Source organism: Myxocyprinus asiaticus, chromosome 31 (genome assembly GCF_019703515.2).
Source record: "Myxocyprinus asiaticus isolate MX2 ecotype Aquarium Trade chromosome 31, UBuf_Myxa_2, whole genome shotgun sequence".
Lineage (NCBI taxonomy): Eukaryota > Metazoa > Chordata > Actinopteri > Cypriniformes > Catostomidae > Myxocyprinus > Myxocyprinus asiaticus.
In genome coordinates, this window is record NC_059374.1 from 35,085,478 (window position 1) to 35,105,381 (window position 19,904).

Genomic DNA, 19,904 nt, shown 5'->3' on the forward strand with positions numbered 1-19,904 from the left:
ATGCTGTAATTTATGCAATTAAATTAAATGAATTCTCTTTTGACCTGTTAAAATAGGGAGTGCTTGCCATGTTTCATTATCTGATGAATAACATTAGGGGGTAATCTGAAAGAATTTGCACATTGACAGCATATACAGACTCACAGATAGAAACTCTCACTCTCAGAGTGATTGGTTAACTCAAGGAAATGAACAGTACTTCCATGAAAATAAATCACTTACACATGAACAAAGGAAACAACTGCGCATGCAAAGATAGTGAAAATAACTGTTTTTTGTTTGTTTGTTTTACACTTGTAAGTTCAGACTGAGGAGGGTATTTGGTTAAGTAATTGTTTCATACAATACAAGGATGACAAGGACACACATTTAATCATGGAGACCTTTAAGCACTGGATGAGGGACTGGAAGTACCCCACTTCTTTGTTATGCATCTATGGGTTCTTCAGCACAATAAAGCCTTTAGAATCATTCCTGATCCCATTTCTTACCGGACCAGACAAGAATCTGACCATGGAGCAGGTACAGTGACATTACATACAAAAAATATGACTTTGCTTTATTTAAATTCAAATGCAACCATGATTATCAATAAATAGGTTGGTGTCAAAGTTAGGTTAGGGTGTATTATATATTTTTTCAATAGTTATTAAACTATTTTAAATTAATTATAAGTTAATGCAAAACCATTGTAGATTCAGGTTGTTCGTAGAAAACAAGTGTTTGTTTAGAAATAAAATAAATGTTAGAGTGATCTATTCTGTGCTGATATTACTTCCTAGATTCAAATCCTAGAATAAACTTTTATGGCTGTCATTGAATGAATTCTGATTACTAATTTGAATTTGTGCAAATAAATTGTGTTTATAGGTGTAGATAAGTGATATAAAATGTCCCGTGTATATGCATTATAAAAGGTAAAGGATGGGTTCTGGTCTGAAAATAACCAAATGAACAATTTTACCTGTAATAATCAATAGGGAATATTTCTTTTTATCATTTTGCAAGATTATTGGGCATCCCAGGGCTTGATTTTTATTAAGACTTAGGGAGTCCAGCAGGGGGTGCTCACCCTGCGGTCTGTGTAGGTCCTAATGCCCCAGTATAGTAATGGGAACACTATACTGTAAAAAGGCAACCGAGGTCCTGATTCTCTGTGGTCATTAAAAATCCCAGGACACTTCTCGAAAAGAGTAGGGGTGTAACCCCGGTGCCTTGGCCAAATTCCTCCCATTGGCCCTTATCAATCATGGCCTCCTATTAATTCCCATCCATTAATCGGCTGTATCACTCTACTCTCTACTCTCCACCAATAGCTGGTGTGTGGTGAGCGTACTGGTGCACTATGGCTGCCGTCGCATCATCCAGGTGGATGCTGCACACTGGTGGTGGTTGAGGAGAGTCCCATGTTCACTGTGTAAAGCGCTTTGAGTGTAGTATCAGAAAAGCGCTATATAAATGTAACGTTCATTCATTCATTCATTCATAAAGTGATTTTAATTCTCTCATAATTTACTCACCCTCATGCCATCCCAAATGTGTATGACTTTCTTTCTTCTGAAGAACACAAATGAAGATTTTTAGAAGAAAATCTCAGCTCTGCTGGACCTCACAATGCAAGTGAATAGTGTCCAAAACTTTGAAGCTCTAAAAAGCACATAAAGGCTGTATGAATGTAATTAATTCTTCACATTCTTTGTCCATATTGCCACCTACTGGGCAGGGAGGATAATTTATGGTAAAAAGTCCTTTTTACTATAAATTCTCCTCCCTGCCCAGTAGGTGGCAATATGGACAAAGAATATGAATTGGCAAAAACAAAAGAAGAAGAATGTGGAAGTGAAAGTGGAGATTTAGAGTAAAAAATTACTTAAATGTGGATATGTTTCTCACTCACACTTATCATATCTCTTCAGAAGACTTGGAGTTAAGCGGCAGTTGGCGACTGAGATCGCCGTGGGGAGCGACAAGACAAGTTGAGAAAATGTCAACTTTATGCAAATGACGAGCGACATTTGCCAGCGACTACCAATGAGAGCGAAGACAGTGGAGCTCACGTCACCCGTCTGCTGGGAGTGAAGATACTGGAGACAAATGCAGGCAAGACAGAGAAGTTCAAAGTTTCTGTGAGTGATTTAACTGTTCTATATCATTTGTCTGTAACAACAAACATGAATATGGGCTAATAAAATGATGCGTGGAGAACCGTGTCTGCAATACAAGTTAGTTTGATATATACACTGCCTGGCCAAAAAAAAAGTTGCCGTTTGGATTTAAATAAGCAGATACTTAAGAGCCTTTGATTGAATCATTATTGCAGTGATTAATATTGTTCAGCTGGCAACAATTCTTTTAACCCTAACTGATGCAGTGGGTAGCTTCACATTTCTTAAACAACCATGTCAAAAGACGCATCCTGTGGTCGTGAAAAAGATGTTACTGTGTTTTAGAAGGAGCAAATTATTGGCTTGCATCAAGCAAAGAAAACAACTAAGGAGATTGCTGAAATCACTGGAATTGGGTTAAAAACTGTCCAATGCATTATTAAAACCTGGAAGGATAGTGGTGAACCATCAGCTTCGTGGAACAAATGTGGTCTGAAAATTATTTGAATGATCGTGATTGGAGATCACTAAAACGCTTGGTGAAGTCACATCATAAAAAATCGACAGTAGAACTCATGGCTGTTTAATAGTGAAAGTAAGAGCATTTCAACAAGCACAATATGATAATAACTTACAGGATTGAGACTAAACAGCTGTGTGGCCATAAGAAAGCCACTTGTTAGTGAGGCTAATCAGAAAAAAACGACTTAAATTTGCTAGGGAGCATAAAGATTGGACTGTGGAGCAATGGCAAAAGGTCATGTGGTCTAATGAGCCCAGATTTACCCTATTCCAAAGCGATGGGCGCATCAGGGTAAGAAGGGAAGCGCATGAAGCGATGCACCATCATGCATAGTGCTCACTGTACAAGCCACTGGAGGCAGTGTTATGATCTGGGGTTGATTCAGTTGGTCAGGTCTAGGCTTAGCAACGTTATGTGGCAATAAAATGAAGTCATCTGACTACCTGAATGTACTGAATGACCAGGTTATCCCATCAATAGATTATTTTCTTCCCTGACGGCACAGGAATATTCCAGGACGACAATGCCAAGTACACCAAGGCGCACTACCACAGGCGGGACTGGCCACAGCGGACCGAGTTCTCTGTGGGGAGGAACAATGTCAAGTGGGAGCCACTGGTGGACCCCCGGAAGGTGCTGATGCCACCACTGCACATCAAATTGGGCCTTATGAAACAATTTGTCAGAGCTCTAGATAAGGAGTCGGCAGCCTTCAAGTACCTTCACGACTTCTTCCCTAAGCTGTCTCAGGCAAAGTTCAAAGCCGGTGTCTTTGTCAGACCACAGATAAAGAAGATCCTGGAGTGCAATGAATTCTCCAAGAAGCTCACTAGTAAGGAGAAAGTGGCTTGGAACAGCTTTGTCACAGTGGTTTGGGGCTTCCCGGGCAATCACAAGGCCGAAAACTATGTGGAGCTGGTTGAGATTCTGGTGAAGAACTACGGCACAATGGGCTGTAGGTTGTCCCTCAGAGTCCAAATCCTTGATGCTCATCTTGATAAATTCAAGGAGAACATGAGAGCATACTCGGAGGAGCAAGGCGAGCGCTTCCATCAGGATATACTGGACTTTGAACGCCTCTACCAAGGACAGTATAACGAGAACATGATTGGAGACTACATATGGGGGCTGATTCGTGAAAGTGATTTACAGTATAATCGTAAATCTCGAAAAACTACTCACTTCTAAATCTTTTGTAGTCATTTTTGTATTACTTTAGTATAAATACATGTTAATTTGGATTCATATGTTGTTTTTTTCGGACTTTATGTGAACGAAAAGATATAAATATGCCCGTTTTCTCATTGGAAATAGTAGGTACATTTCAAAATATCACTGTCCTGGTCACAAAAGCAAAGTTTGTGGGGAATAATAGCCATTTACTATACTTTTGAGGCATAAGCAATTAGGAAATAACACTTACTACCTAGGAACAAAAAGTGTTATCCCTTTAAACCTAACATATTCCTTTAAAAATAAATAAATAAATAAATAAATAAATTGGTAAAATTTTTACGATGCCTTTTTCATTTATTTAAAATTCCCTTTATTTATAGGTTTTGTTTTATTGTTTTACCCTTGTCCCAGACCCAGACATTAAATTATAAAAATAATAATTAGCCTATTAAATGTTAAAATCGATGATAATCTAAACAAAAGTAAAAACAAAAACAAACAAAAAAACAAAAAAACTATTTCAATATTTATTGTGTTAAAATGTTTAAAATGTATTTTTCATTGTAATTTCCATCTCAAAATGATTTAAAAATTAAATAAATTGATATGAGTTGGAAATGACATTTTTTGATTCAGAAAAAAATGACAGAATTCTCCTGTGATGCTTGTATATCCTTTATTGGACACTGTTAGTGGATAAATTAATTAAACTAGAGAGAGTGTGAAGTGTATTTTAAGGGAGTTTAATTTCTGATAATCCAAAGGGTCATGAATTGATTTTCTGATTATTTTTATAACACTATAACACAAATTTTTCTGTTCACTATTTTTACTAGAGAGGTTAGTTAATCCATGTTTCTTTTCCAAGGTGACCAATCAGATATTCCTGTGAACGTACTCTTACCTGACTGTGCTGGTTCCTAGTGGCGCTGAAGCACTACCTGAACACCAGGACACTGGGACAGGTCCTGGTGTCTTTTGAAACTGCTGTCCTACTACTACATTCAAGTGTTCACACTGGTTCTCACAGCCATTGCATGGATCACCACAATCCTTCTCCCAATGCCCAAGACAAGTATGTTCTTCCACCAAAGGAAGCAAGCTAGTGGAGAGAATGATGGTGTAGATGAGGAGCATGTTGGGTCAGATAAAACCTCCAGATCCAGAAGCTCCAGATACAGCCAAAGAGAAAGGGACTATAACTAAGGAAGATGTCCAGAGCAGTGACCAATCCAAATTTGAAAAGCATCTAGATGCTGTACAGTTGGATGGATCTGGGAAAAAGCAGAAAGAACTGGAAGGATCTATTACTAGTTCCAGTGGAAAAAGCTCCAAGACAGGTAGGACTGCTGGGTGTAGATGTTCTACAAATGTTAAGGTTGTCGTAAATTTTTCCTAAGCGTTAATACAGCATAAACCAGCATAAACAATGGTTGAAAGTAGGGGTGCACCGATCGATCATCCACCGATCTAAATCGGCCGATCTTCGTCTTAAGTCTGTGATTGGCCAATCGTGCCTAGAATCAGGGCCGATCTTTTTTGCAGCACTGCAGGGAATCACACATACAGTATACTGCTACTCTAATGAATGGGAACTTTCTCAGCCCTTGATGCATGACAGTGTGGCCTCTGTAGGGTGAATTGTTGGCAATTCTAAGTGTTCAAAAATTTTACCTTTAAGACATGCTGTTATTCGAATGAATATGCAGGTTTGTTTTTAAAAATGTGTAAGAATTATGTGTATGAATATTAAGTTGCCCATTTTCTAGATTGTAATTCTGACTCACTGCTCTGTGAGCACGGAGAGGATAAAGAGGCTGCAAACAGGTTTAAAAACGAATTAAACAACAAATAAACTTGCATATACAAATCTGAGTATACGTGATGTAACGTGAGTTGTGACAATCAGACATTGTGTGGAGCTATAGAGACTGTTTGAGCCTTCATGAGCACTTTCAGTTTCACTCCCTTCAATATGTTCACTCCCGGTGTCAATCAAACATGTGGCTCTCCAGGTGCTCTCAATATCTCATCAGTCACTCAGCATTATTCTGTGAGGATCCCAATTTAAATCAGATTAATGTTGGTCACATTACCACTAATCAAAGCAATTACATTTTAACCATAACGGCACCTCGTCTTCACGCATTTGCTTAATAATTCGTGATTTGTCACTACTGCCAAAGACAGTAAACAAATGACTGATATTAATGATTTCTTACTGGAGCAGTTTTAGAGCTTGTAATGGATATATTTTTCTTATTTTTGAACATATCTCTACTGTGTGTGATGCTCTCATGGTTTTTACTGCTTACCAGTATATCACAATGACCTTTTGATATTGACAACAGAACTATTCATAACCGTTTCAAAACAAATAAATGTTAGCAATTCACAATTAATGTAAATTTGGTAACTTTATAAAAAGGTTCCATTTGTTAACATTAGTTAATGCTTTAGGTATCATAAAGAAACAATGAACAATATATTTTTACAGCCTTTATTATAATGTTAGTTAATTGTTAGTTCATGTTAGTTCATAGTGCATTAGCTAATGTTAACTAATACAACTTTTGATTTTAAAAATGTAATAGTATATGTTGTAACTAACATTAAGTTCATTAGATCATGTTAACTACAATAATGTTGTTAAGTAATGTTATCAAATGGAAGCTTTTTGTAAAGTGTTATCGTAATTTTACTGGGTGGGGCATAAACGTATAACTGCACAATATAACTTGCTAAAGTGAAGCAAAGGGCACTTTTTAAAAAATCGGTATCGGCCGATCTTAGTGTTAAAAAAATCGGAGATCGGTATTGGCCTCAAACTTCCTGATCAGTGCACCACTAGTTGGAAGGGCGGAACCTTTGTTTTGTGTCTACTCGGAGTCATTACACTGACACACACACCACAAACACACATAGCAGTGATTCAGTGTCAGTGATAAAGTGATGGGAATGGTGCTCTTAACTTTACTTGTACAAAACAAGCCTAGATGGAACTTATGACAGAAATCAAGTATTTTTCTGCATAAGTAAGGCACTTTTTAATTACCACAGAAGCACATCAAGTCTTTACTATCACTAAAACTAATTTGTAAGTCACTTTGGATAAAAGCATCTGCTAAATGACTAAATGTAAAATGTAAAACACAGAATGAGATGTTTTTGTCTTCAAGTGCTTTTCATTTGGAGTTCAAAGTGGCGCTTGACACCCTGATGTGAAACATTTTGATTGTACAAAGCGGATCACCACAGTCTACCGGCAGATTAATATTGTGGAGGATGAGAGTTTAAGAGATTAAAGGAAAAAATGTAAATGCATTAACTGTGATTAACTACGGAAAATTATGTGATTAATCATGATTTTTAATCGACTGACAGCACTGGCAATTAGGTTTTCACTCGTACAATTTCACAATGATCTGTCATTCACCTTTGTTCAAAATGCAGTTACAGATATTTAGAATTAATTTCTTACTAGTTAAAATTCCAAATACACATACCAGCAATGTACTTCTTATTTATATCAATAAGTACATTGTTACTAGTGCAAAGTTGTATTCCTGGTATCAACAAATCAATTACAACTAGAAAAATGGCTCATTTTTGTAATTTGGTTTTTACTAGTGACAATGTTAATTTCAGATACCAATAATGTTATTGTAACTAGTAAGAAAGCCTTAAATAGATGATAACACAACACGTCGAAACCTTTTGGTGGATGGGCTACCAAGGTACAGCAGAAGACCACGCCGGGCACTTTATTAGGACCATAGTGTATAAACAGCTGAATCTAGAAAATGTAAGTAGAATGCAATTGCTTGTTGTCTTAGGGGGTTGTGGTGAAGTTCTGCTCCGGTTGTGGACGGATTTCCCGCAGTGTTTCTCCTCTCGTACGCTACTCTACTGGTCAGTGTGGTGGGCACTGGCTACCTGTGGGTACAACCAGACGGTGAACTATGTCCAGTCGCTCTGGGAACATGTGGAGCCGTCTAGCAACTTCACAGTTTACAATGGAGGAATGGAGGCCATCTCAAACCTGTTTGGTGAGCTTTTGGTTTGTAGAGTGAAAAGTTCTACAAGATACATTTAAGATTCTGTTTTTAGTTGAGGCTAAATGGGATGTTTATTGAGGTTACAACACAAATTTGCACTTAAATATGCCTACCCCTGTCTGACAAAAATATTTGGTAGATTCAATACTCATAGAGGATGATATTTTATTAGCAATATGAATTTATTTAAAGTTAAAGCACTTAAAAGAAATGACTTTCATTTGAAACTTTTAAGGAAATGTTGATTGGAATTTTTGTTCCAATGTTATGCACACCACAGGGGCTGCTGCGGTGTATGGTATTGGCTTTTCATCAGCAGATTGGTCCTGCTGGGGGGAGATGGCTCTTGGTGCTGTGTCTTCCCTGGAGGGAGGCGTTCTCTTCGCTATGGTCTTCAGTGGCAACATCTGGGTCTGCTACTGCGGTTACGTCATCTTTAAACAGAATTCTGCTTAATATACTATATCCCTGCCCCAAACCGTAATCGCTTAATTGCATAATAAGCTCTCACAAAAGTGTTCATTATCTAACTACTTGCTGTTTCACCCTAATTGGTTGAATGGATAAGATTTTGGTCTTGTCACCTATGTCATGCTGACAGTTCAATTCTAGGTCCATTTAGTTTTAAGATGAAAGCTGACAATGCATGGCCACATTTCATAGAGGCCCCAAAAGTATTTGGCATATCAGGCATTTTTAAGGCACACTTAAAAACGCCTGATTTTATTGCATTATAACAAAATATTAAAACAAGTGAAATCTGCAGTGATTATTCTAGAGCATTTCTCAAAACTATCTTCACTTTTCTTTAGCAGTTTTGTAATTACTTAGAACTTGTCCCAATGCATTTGTTAGTGGATGTATTAACCCTTTAACACATACCTTGGGTCTTTAGTGACCTGGGACCTCATCCATTGTTTCGGAGTTGTGCCCACACCTCTTTAGTATTCCTTAACCTTTCTCATCTGACTAGTGTAACAAAATATTAATGGTGAAATTGCAAAAAATATATATTTTTTTATAACTGCTTAATTACCAAAAGTTTATAGGGTCATTAGAGACCCGAGATATGTAATAGTGTCACTTTCTTAATGACTATTTCATATCTATTTGAGTTTACTATCAAAGGATATATATTTCTTTGTTTATTACAAGACAAATGAGTACTATATTCATACAAATAAATACTATATCACATTGATTTTCTGTGTTTCAATGGTGAATTATCAGTATTCCTTATGTGTGTGCACATACATATTATACATGCTATTTCTTACTCAAGGTGGTGCTGATGTTTCAGTGATTGACTTAGTTTACATTTGACATTGCTATTTGATGAAGAATCAATATGGAAGTAAACTACAGCAAGTACAACAACAGTATGGTATGACTATTGTCATTTGTGTGTCCTACTGAAATAATGTAAGTTGTCCATCTATTTAGACTCAAAAAGTCTCTGAGAAAATACATATGTGTAGATTATGTGTTATGTGTAGCTCAATATGTGTTTGACAGCCAGTTGCTCCTCATGAATTTTCAGTCTGGAAGTAATGAGTCTTGTTCTAGATTTGTTGCATCATCTCTTTGATATATGAAAATAAAACATTAAAAAAATACCATAGGATATTCTCTTCTATTATTTTCTAATTGTCTTGAAAATGTTCTGAAAATGTGACACTTTTGGGGCATTTTGTAAATCCATTTGTGATGGATTTAAGTGCCAGGTCTCTAAAGACCTGAGTATACTGTATAATAAATAATGTTTGGAGAAACCCCCACTCATTTAAGGGTGAAGGAATATTCCAAGTTCAGTACAAGTAAAACTCAATCAGCAGCATTTGTGGCATAATGTTGATTACACAAAAATTATTTTTGACTTGTCACCCCTTTTCTTTAAAAAAAAAAATAAAGAAAAAAAAAATCTGGGTTACTGTGTGGCACTTAGAATGGAAGTGAATGGGGCCAGTCCAAACATAAAATCCTCACAGTTTCAAAAGTATATCCACAAATGGTTAAATATATGTGTGTTAATATGATTTTAGTGTTATAAAATCACTTTCTAAACTTTTCTGTGTAAAGTTATAGCCAATTTTGCAACTTTGTTGCCATGACGATGCCATCCTGGTAAACGGCGATTTAAACAACTTTACAGCTCAAATAATACATGAGTTTTCAAAGAATGAACGTAAGTGCTTTTAGAAAATTATAAGCATCACATTTTTTTGCCTTTAAACCCTCCAAAAATTGGCCCCATTCACTTCCATTGTGCCTCACTGTAACCTGAAAAAGAGGGACAAGTCTAAATTACTTTTAGTAGTAATCCACTTTATCCTACACATAATGCTGTTGATTGTGCTTAACTTGTATTGAACCCGGAATATTCCTTTAGATCAGTTCCCCTCAAGTTCACACATGTAACACTGTTCAACTAACATTTGACAACCAGACAGTTTGCAAATACTTATTTTTGAATTTGTACATACATTTTGTGCCTTTAAAACAAATGTAAATTGGTTTGAAATTTTGTTATCTAATGCAATGACTTTGAACACTGTTTTATAGGTTCCAGATAGCAGCAGGGTTGAACATTGAGTGTTTTTCTTGTGTTTGGAGCAAACACCTTCTGTGCTCTGGTCTTCCAGACAATCATCACCTTAGTGGTGGTGGACAGCAGGGGGCTTAATCTGGACATTGTCACACAGGTGAGGTTACCTGATGCTCACATACAAGCCAGAGGCTTTTCTAAGACCCTTAAAAGGAAAATTCTGTCATTTTCATTTACTCACCCTCATGCCATTCCAGATATGTTTGACTTTCTTTCTTCTGTAGAACACAAAGACTTTTAGAAGAATATTTCAGCTCTGTATGTCTATACAATGCAAGTGAATGGTTATCAGGCCTTTAAAGCTCCAAAATGGAGATAAATTCAGCATAAAAGTAATCCATAAGACTCCCGTGGTTAAATCGATGTCTCCAGTTGGTTTTGGGTGAGAAATACCAAAATATAACTCCCTTTTCACTCTAAATTTTGTCTGCAGTCTCCTTGGGGATCATGATTTCAAGCTTGATTACACATCCTATAGCGCCATCTAGTGCTCTGCACATGCATCAAGCACTAGGAAGTGTAATCGAGCTTAAAATCATGATTGTGCCTAGAGACTGCAATGGCAAGATGTACAGTGAAACAGGAGTTACATTTTGGTCTGTTCTGACACAAAACCAACTGGATTACTTCAGAAGACATCGATTAAACCACAGGAGTCTTATGGATTAGTTTTATGTTGACTTTATCTCCTTTTTGGAGCTTTAAAGGCCTGATCACCATTCACTACAGAGCTGAGATATTCTTCTAAAATCCTTGTTTGTGTTCTGAAGAAGCAAGAAAGTCATACACATCTGGGATGGCATGAGGGTGAGTACATTTCTTCATGATAACACAATAAGAGATGTTAAGTAGTATGTTCAGGCTACTCTGTTTTTTATATATATACATTGAAAGCATACAGTAATTACGGTCTGTCTAACTCAAAGTAATCCATATAGTTCATGAGCTATATTCAAAAATTTCTGAAGCCATATAATAACTTTGTAGTTGTATGGACTACTTTTATGTCCTTTGGAGCTTGGAGTGTGATTTTTATTTGTACAGTGAGGAAAAGAGCTGCTTGTACATTCAAAGAAAGTTATATGGGTTTGGAATTAAATGTGGGTGAGTAAATGACAGAATTTATTTTGAGGTGATCTATTCATTTAAAGTTTGCTAAAATAAATGTGACATCAGAAATAGTGGAACAGCATTTGTAATTAGACAATCCTTGATCTTGTTGTCCTTGTTTTACAGTGTATCGTCTACGGTGCATATGTTTCAGTTATTGTGCTCGTTTTCTTCGTGCGGGTTTTGTATACCACAATATGCCAAAGATGTAAGATGGAAACAAAAAGAGAGGAACTTGAAAGAACTTGTAAGGTAAAAGACGATATTACCGGAACAAAATTCTGAACGCAAGTAAAAGGAAACACACAACTGCTGAATGCTCTGTTTTAAGTCAACGTATAATGAAAATTGACCAATTTTACTTTCTTAATACAGGTTCCTGGTCTATATATATATTTTTGTCTTCAGTCATAATCATAAACAAACCCATATTCAGGTCTGGTATGGAACACCCACTTTTCACAGTCCAAACGATTCCAAAAAGGTTAAAATCAAGCCCCGTCTTATTTTTCTTATTGAATATGTTGTTTCACTCAGAAATATGGGGTTGCGAATGGCGTTTCATGTTTATGACATCACATTTCATTAATGTAAGACCAGAAGGAAATACAAAAACATAACTGTTTTTCTTAGGTAAAATTCATTGTAGTATATATTGCATATATATATAATTTATTTATATATACACACACACATTAACATAAAGTTATGTAACATAAGTGGTTTTGAGTAAGAGTCCCATGTTAACACCTGGCCAGGTGAGAGTTCAGGAGAGGTTTACATCCAAAAGTCTTGTTTTAAACTCATTAAAAAAAAAAAAAAAAAAAAAAAAAAAAAAGGTTTATTCTTTGCCTTGTTCTGAGACTTAAAAGCGTAAAAAGGATTCCACATTGTTGTTTAACGTAAAACGTTATTCACAGCATGACTGACGTCAGCGCCATATACTCTATGCAGCATATGAATGCGTGTGTGTTAAAGATACAAATACTGATATGCACAAAGACCCAAAATTGAATAATATACAAGATTGCAGCATTATTATGAATGAGACGTTTGCAATAACTTAGTTAACTGCCACTTTGGGCAGATGATTTCCACGCCAGGCCAGTCCACAGGAACAACAAAGGAGCACAGAAAAAGGCCCCATCTCTCCGCACACTCCCGCAACGTTTTGTTTTCTGTTTGTATGGACATTGCCATAGACAGGATTTTTATATATATATATTCCTTTGCTGTTTTTTTCAGTCTTTTGTTTTTAAAATCCAATAAAAAACTACTTTAAGAAATTATGTTTTTAAAGCTACTTGGGAAACAAAACAGTGCAAGAGGTGCGAACGAGTCGCATGTTGCCCCCTGGAGGAGCAGAGGAGAATGGCGTGCTATAAGAAAGGGTTTGTAGAGGATCCTCCTGCAGGAAACTGAGCAGAAGGTGCTCCTGCCTAAAAAGAGATAAGAAAGAAAGAAAAAGATAAATGTGAGATTAGGGAGGAACTATTTTATTTTTTATTTTTGTCTCATTAAAACTGAATTGGAAACTTTGTACCAGGCCTTGCTGATATATTTTAGCTACTTTTCAAACGTCTTTTATATACAGATTTGACTGATTTAGCCTTGTACCAGACTTCTAATATTAAACTATGAATTATTTTATAAATATACAAATTACTACATGTTTAAAACTATAATAATCTAAACAGAGTGAAATAAACCATTTCAATATTAATTTTAATACACATTTTCAAAACTATTTCTCTAAATTTTTTAAACATTACAAATGTCCCACAGTACACCTAATAATTTTGCGGCTAATTACTTTTTTCAAAAATTTGTGAACTTGTTTACTAACTCAAAAGTGTCATTGAAGAGCATACTTGAGATGATTTATGAGACAAGTGATGTTTGAAGAAAAAAATGTATCAGTAAAGCTGTAATTTTGACAAATTGCACAAAAAAAGTGTGAAAATATTATTTAATTGTGTGTATTAAGGATACATAAAATGTTAGCTATAAAATTAGCCTTAGCAAGACAAAAGAGGTGGCAATTTTATTTCAAAAACGTTAAATATTTAATTTCCACCTTTTGATTTCTTCAAAAATAATGCCATAAATAGTTTATTTATCAATTAACATCATACAAAGTCCAGTTAACATAAAAAAAAGCAATATTCGGTGTGACCACCTTTGCCTTCAAAATAGCACCAATTCTCCTAGGTACACCTGGACACAGTTTTTCTTGGTTGTTGGCAGATAGGATATTCCAAGCTTCTTGGAGAATTCTCCACAGTTCTTTTATTTATTTAGGCTGTCTCAATTGCTTCTGTCACTTCATGTAATCTCAGACTGACTCGATGTTCAGTTGGGGGCTCTGTGAGGGCCATACCATCTGTTGCAGGGCTCCCTGTTCTTCTATTCTATTCTACTCTATTTGCAAATGGAAAGTTTGGGAGTCCAAAATTTATATTTCCTATTGACACTAAAGCTGAAGATATAAATAACTATCTTATTGCTTGTATGTTTTTGTGAAACATTTTATGTGCCTAAGACTTTTGCACAGTACTGTACTGTAATTAAAGCAAAATATGGATAATCAACACTGGCCACTGTAAACCCATGTCGGTTAACCACCACAGTTTTTACAGTCTATTTACATTTTAGTCCATTATAACCTAAAATTCACATTAATTCATTAACTGGCTGCTATGTCAAAGACAATCCTGAATTTGTTATGCTGACAAAATCTGAACACACCAGGAAGGGATTGTTGGGTACTCCAGGCGCTGCCATGTTCTGGCCGAACTGAGTGACCTTACCCTGACCAAAGGCAGCAAAACCTCCTAGAAAAAGAGAATGTGCTAACGTCAATGTCGAAATATTCTACAAAAGCCGTTTCTGTCAGCACATCAGTGGAATTGCTTGTTAAACAGCAATAAAAAGTTATTACACCAGGGCAACTCTCAACACGCACCGTTGGGTTGTTGTGGATACGTGTGGGGCTGGGTGAAGGGCTGTCCAGGGAACGGCGGCTGGAAGTTTCCACTGAAGCTGGTGGGAAGATTGTAAGCAGCAGTGTTTCCAAATCCTGTCGGCATACTCATGGATGGTGGACCAAAGGAAGCTATGTCACACAGAGAGATGTATGTTACTATCTCCGTGTGATACATACATCGATCAACCACAACATTAAAACCACCTGCCTAATGTTGTGTAGGTCTCCCTCGTGCTGCCAAAACAGTGCCAACCTGCATCTCAGAATAGCATTCTAAGATGCTATTCTTCTCACTACAATTGTACAGAGTGGTTATCTGAGCTACTGTAGACTTTGTCAGTTCGAACCAGTCTGGCCATTCTCTGTTGACCTCTCTCATCAACAAGGCATTTCCATCCACAGAACTGCCATTCACTGGATGTTTTTTGTTTTTGGCACCATTCAGAGTAAATTCTAGAGACTGTTGTGTGTGAAAATCCCAGGAGATCAGCAGTTTCAGAAATACTGGCACCAACAATCATGCCACAATCCAAATCACTGAGATCAAATTTTTCCCCGTTCTGAAGGTTGATGTGAACATTAACTGAAGCTCCTGACCCTATCTGCATGATTTTATGCACTGCACTGCTGCCACACGATTGGCTGATTAGATAATCACAAGGATGATTGTTGGTGCTAGATGGGCTGGTTTGAGTATTTCTGTAACTGCTGATGTCCTGGGATTTTCTCGCACAACAGTCTCTTGAATTTACTAAGAATGGTGCCAAAAACAAAAAACATCCAGTGAGCGGCAGTTCTGCAGATGTAAACGCCTTGTTGATGAGAGAAGTCAACAGTGAATGTCAGTTCGAACCAGTCTGGCCAGAGTCTATGGTAACTCAGATAACCGCTCTGTAAAATTGTGGTGAGAAGAATATAATCTCAGAATGCTATTCTGAGATGCGGGTTAGCGCTGTTTTGGCAGCACGAGGGGGTCCTACACAATGGTGGCAGGTGGTTTTAATGTTGTGGCTGATTGGTGTATTTGCACAAATAAAAAAATGGATGGTCAGTTCAGCTTCATTTCAGCAAGTTTGCAGTTTAAATACTTTTGATCGGCTAAGCTACTGGAATTAGCTTCTATCAGAGGACTTGAAATGGAACTGACAACCTTTTTACAAAGAACAACCATGTGTTCTCTCTCAAAACACATGGAAACAGACAGACTACACAAAGCCTTAAAGGTATAGTTCACCCAAAAATTTAAATTATCATCATTTACTCATCCTCATGTTGTTCCAAACCCATATGATGTGGAACAATTGAGGAAATGTTGGACAGTATGTTAGTCTCAGTCACCATTCACTTTCATTTCAATCAATGAAAGTGAATGGTGACTGAGGCTGTTATTCTGCCTTTTGTGTTCCATGAGAAAGTAAGTCATACCAGTTTGGAACAATAAAGAGAAAATAACAGAATTTTTATTTTTGGGTGAACTTTCCCTTTAAAAGTTTTACTCCAACCAATTCAGGGATTAAAGACTTCAAACACAGACAGGAAGCAAAACTCCACAACATCTTGTGTGTGGATCAGTTTTCTGTACACACATTTTTCAATGGAATAAACCATAATTATCCAGAATATTTAGGGTCTTGTTTTATTCTGGGTACAGAAATCTGTGGCAAAAATGTTGCTGAGCAAACACAAATAAAGCTCTACAGCAGGAAAGAAGAGACAGGAAGCTGACATTTAATCTAGAGGTAATCCACCTCAGATGATAGGGCTCACAAGCACACCTTTCTTTAGTGAGGTCACAGGTTGAAAGGCCAGAAGCACAACTAATGCATTGTGGGAAAATGAGTTTCCAATAGTCTGCTTCCAGGGCACAGCCGCAGAAAAGGGAGAGATGCAAGTTAAAGGGGAGAGGACGAAGGGAAAAGACTAGCGAAAGAGAAAGATGAACGTACCAAAGAGGGCCGCAGGGTAAACCTCACCCTGCAGGGGTCCTAACATGCCTGTGTTGCATGTCAAGAACACAACCAGACAAAAGAATCAGTTGCAGGGTCATGAAACCCCAAAACACATTCTTTGAGATGTTAACAGCTATGTAGGGGCTGCACATAACTGAAAACAATGATAGCACTCATTATGTTTCATTGTGAAGGGTAAAGTGGTTATTTTTTCATTTTATTGAGCCATTTCGTTCTTCCGGTTAAATTCATTGTATGTGTCTTACTGCATGCAATTTTTTTTCTTTAGAAAAAGAGGTACGAGTCAAAAGCATTTTCTGTGGTAATGAACATTATGCCACAAACATTGTCAACAGAGTTTAACTTATATTAAACCTGAAACACTCCTTGTAAGAATTATTATCTATGAATTCATGTGAAGTCTAAATGTTAAGGTAATGTCTGCTCTGAGTGTTGTTCTCACTTCATTCTGAAAAGTTTGAACAAAACATCCAAATCTTTTTGCAGATTTGCAAACTATTCTTTCGTCTACACTTTTTATATGTTTGTCTCATGGTTGATATACAGTAAAGTGCCCCAAAACTTATGTATTTTCATCTCCACTCAATGTGATGTTCAGCCATCTCTGTTGTGAGTGTTTTGGAAGTGAGTTGAAGCTATTGACCCCCTCCTGTCCACCCACATCCAACCCCTTTACCCTCTCGCATTTTTACATTTTGTCACACCCATTTCATGAGCCTTTTTTCAGTCTGAGGTGTGAACAATTGTTGCTGGACTAGGGGGAGTTAATGACAATTTAAAGAGATACTGTAGTTCACCCAAAAATGAAAATTTGGTCATAACTTACTTTATGACTTACTTTCTTATGCGGAACAAAAAATGAAATATTTGGACCCACTTTATATTAGGTAGAATTAACTACTATGTGCTTAACCATTTGATACAGTGTACTTATGTACATACGTGTTATTGCATTTAATTACATTTGTAGTTACACTGTTAACTTTACCCCTAACCCAACCCTTATCCCAAAACCTAACCCTAACCCCTAATCCTAACCCTACCCTAACCTACTTTTTCCACTACAGATTACAGAATACATGCTGCAAAATGTAATTTGTAACGTATCTCGTTAGATTACTCAAGGTCAGTAACATATTCTAAACACTTTGGATTACTTCTTCAGCACTGGTAGATTTTTTCACTTGTTTTGACAATAAAAACTCTGCCAGTACAGTAAGACAAAATACACATGTTAAAAATACATTCTCTGAAAAACCTAAATATCTTATGCAGTGTTGTTTCTAAAACAAGATAAATCAAATTGATCTTGTTTTAAGAATATTTAGATATTTTTACAGGAAAACAATAAAAAAAATTACTATCAAGAATATGATTTTTGCCCTAATATCAAAGGTCTTACTAGAAAAAAAGAAATTATTATCCAACGTGAATTTTCTTGATAAATAAATATGATCATGTCTGGTAACGTGCAGGTACAATGGCTAGAAATAGCATTTTAGCTTTGTGTAAAGCTGACCATTTACACAAGGTTTATTTCTATTTCTTCTGCTCCAAACTTACTTCAAACTTACTCCTCTGTCTGCTCGTATGAATGTAACACATCATAAGAAAGTGTTTCACCGCTGTTCAAATGCACTTTGGATCACATCATTTATATGTATAAATGTTTTCCATCTGAAAGGACTAAATATTAAATGAAACAAATGACAATAAAATGCAAAGTAATCTCTTCAGTAATCAAAATACTTTTTGAATGTAACTGTATTCTAATTACCAATGATTTAAATTGTAACTGTAGTGGAATACAGTTACTTATATTTTGCATTTTAAATACGTAATCCCGTTACATGTATTCTGTTACTCCCCAACACTGCTTACTGCTAAACCTATCCTTAACTCAACCTCAGTAGCAGCAAATGTGGGCACTCTGCAGAACAACAGGTAGTTACACAGTAAATACATAGTCTTGTATGTATGTATGTATGTATGTATGTATTTATTTATTTTTGATTTTCCCCCCTTTTTCTCCCAATTTGGAATGCCCAATTCCCAATGTGCTTTTAAATCCTCGTGGTCGCGTAGTGATTTGCCTCAATCCGGGTGGCGGAGGACGAATCCCAGTTGCCTCCGCATCTGAGACCGTCAACCCGCGCATCTTATCACGTGGCTTGTTGAGCGCGTTGCCACGGAGACATAGCACGTGTGGAGGCTTCGCGCCATCCACTGCGGCATCCACGCTCAACTCACCACGCGCCCAACCAAGAACGAACCACATTATAGCGACCACGAGGAGGTTCCCCCATGTGACTCTACCCTCCCTAGCAACCGGGCCAATTTGGTTGCTTAGGAGACCAGGGTGGAGTCACTCAGCACACCCTGGGATTCGAACTAGCGAACTCCAGGGGCGGTAGACAGCGTCTTTTACCACCGAGCTACCCAGGCCCCCGTCTTGTATGAATTTAATGTTAGTACATAGTAGTTAAGGCCACCTAATATAAAGTGTGACCAAACATTTTAATGAATATTGCTGTCTGTCTTTTCAATACAAATAGCTACTCACACCCTGTCTACACCAGATGCGAGCAGCGTGACGCGACAAAAGCAAAGCACTCCCATTATAATTAATGATTGTGCCGATAACAATTGCCCATTTTGCATTGCACGCGCTGGCAGTACTCTTGCCAACAAGAAAAATTAATGGTTTCGAATGTTTCTTTCGACATGTCCAGTGTACACAGCCTTAATGCGGTGAGACATTGCTAGCATCCGGTATAGACAGGGTGCCATTTTAAACCTTAAAAAGAGACCCAAAAGTATCAGAAAAATAGTCTATGCAATTTAGGAATCATATTCCAAGTCTTCTGACACCATATGATAGGTTTTGGTGAGAAACAACCCGATGATTAAGTAAAAAGTAAAAATCGTGATGTCCATTGCGCGTTCATGAGCACAATGCAAGTGGCACAGTGGCACGTATCTCCAAGCGAGAACTTGCGTTGTTTTTGGTGAGAAACAACACAAGTTTTTAGAATAACAACTAAACAAAATATTCATTAAGCAATTCTCCTTTTGTGTTCTGCATAAGAAAAATGTACGTGTTTGGAACGGCATGAGGGTGAGTAAATTATGACAGAATCTTTGAATGAACTTTCCTTTAACTGTCTCTGTTGATACAATCACTGATAAACAGGGCTTCCATTTCAGATTCTCTCACATTTTTCTCACCTGTGACTGTCCTAAATATTCATTTCATGAGACTAATATTGCTTCTTATTCACATTTAATTGTGAATCTGTCTTGTGTTTGCTCTTCCACATACACACACACACACACACACACGTTTATCCTCTGCAGGAATATAGAGACAC

General features: G+C 36.9%; 2 protein-coding genes across 5 annotated transcripts in view; one reads left to right on the forward strand and one right to left on the reverse strand.

Moving 5' to 3' along the window:
- Positions 1–375: 375 nt before the first annotated feature.
- On the forward strand, positions 376–12,415 carry slc19a3a (solute carrier family 19 member 3a). Its single transcript, XM_051665508.1, is given in 12 exon segments — positions 376–522; positions 4,641–4,644; positions 4,729–4,781; positions 4,783–4,932; positions 4,934–5,024; positions 5,058–5,159; positions 7,641–7,853; positions 8,143–8,307; positions 10,198–10,225; positions 10,425–10,460; positions 10,462–10,564; positions 11,704–12,415. Coding segments are annotated over 12 exon segments (1,251 nt in total). The 3' UTR covers positions 11,863–12,415.
- agfg1a (ArfGAP with FG repeats 1a) overlaps positions 12,388–19,904 on the reverse strand; it is a 55,164-nt gene continuing 47,647 nt past the window's right edge. For 3 of the 4 annotated variants that reach the window (XM_051665253.1, XM_051665257.1, XM_051665255.1), the window contains 4 exons: positions 16,510–16,557; positions 14,543–14,692; positions 14,326–14,411; positions 12,388–13,016 (listed from right to left, as the gene is read on the reverse strand). In XM_051665253.1, coding sequence (XP_051521213.1) covers positions 12,957–13,016; positions 14,326–14,411; positions 14,543–14,692; positions 16,510–16,557 — 344 coding nt within the window. In that variant the 3' untranslated portion in view covers positions 12,388–12,956. The remainder of the gene's footprint in view (positions 13,017–14,325; positions 14,412–14,542; positions 14,693–16,509; positions 16,558–19,904) is intronic. The other variant, XM_051665254.1, reaches the window with a different exon arrangement.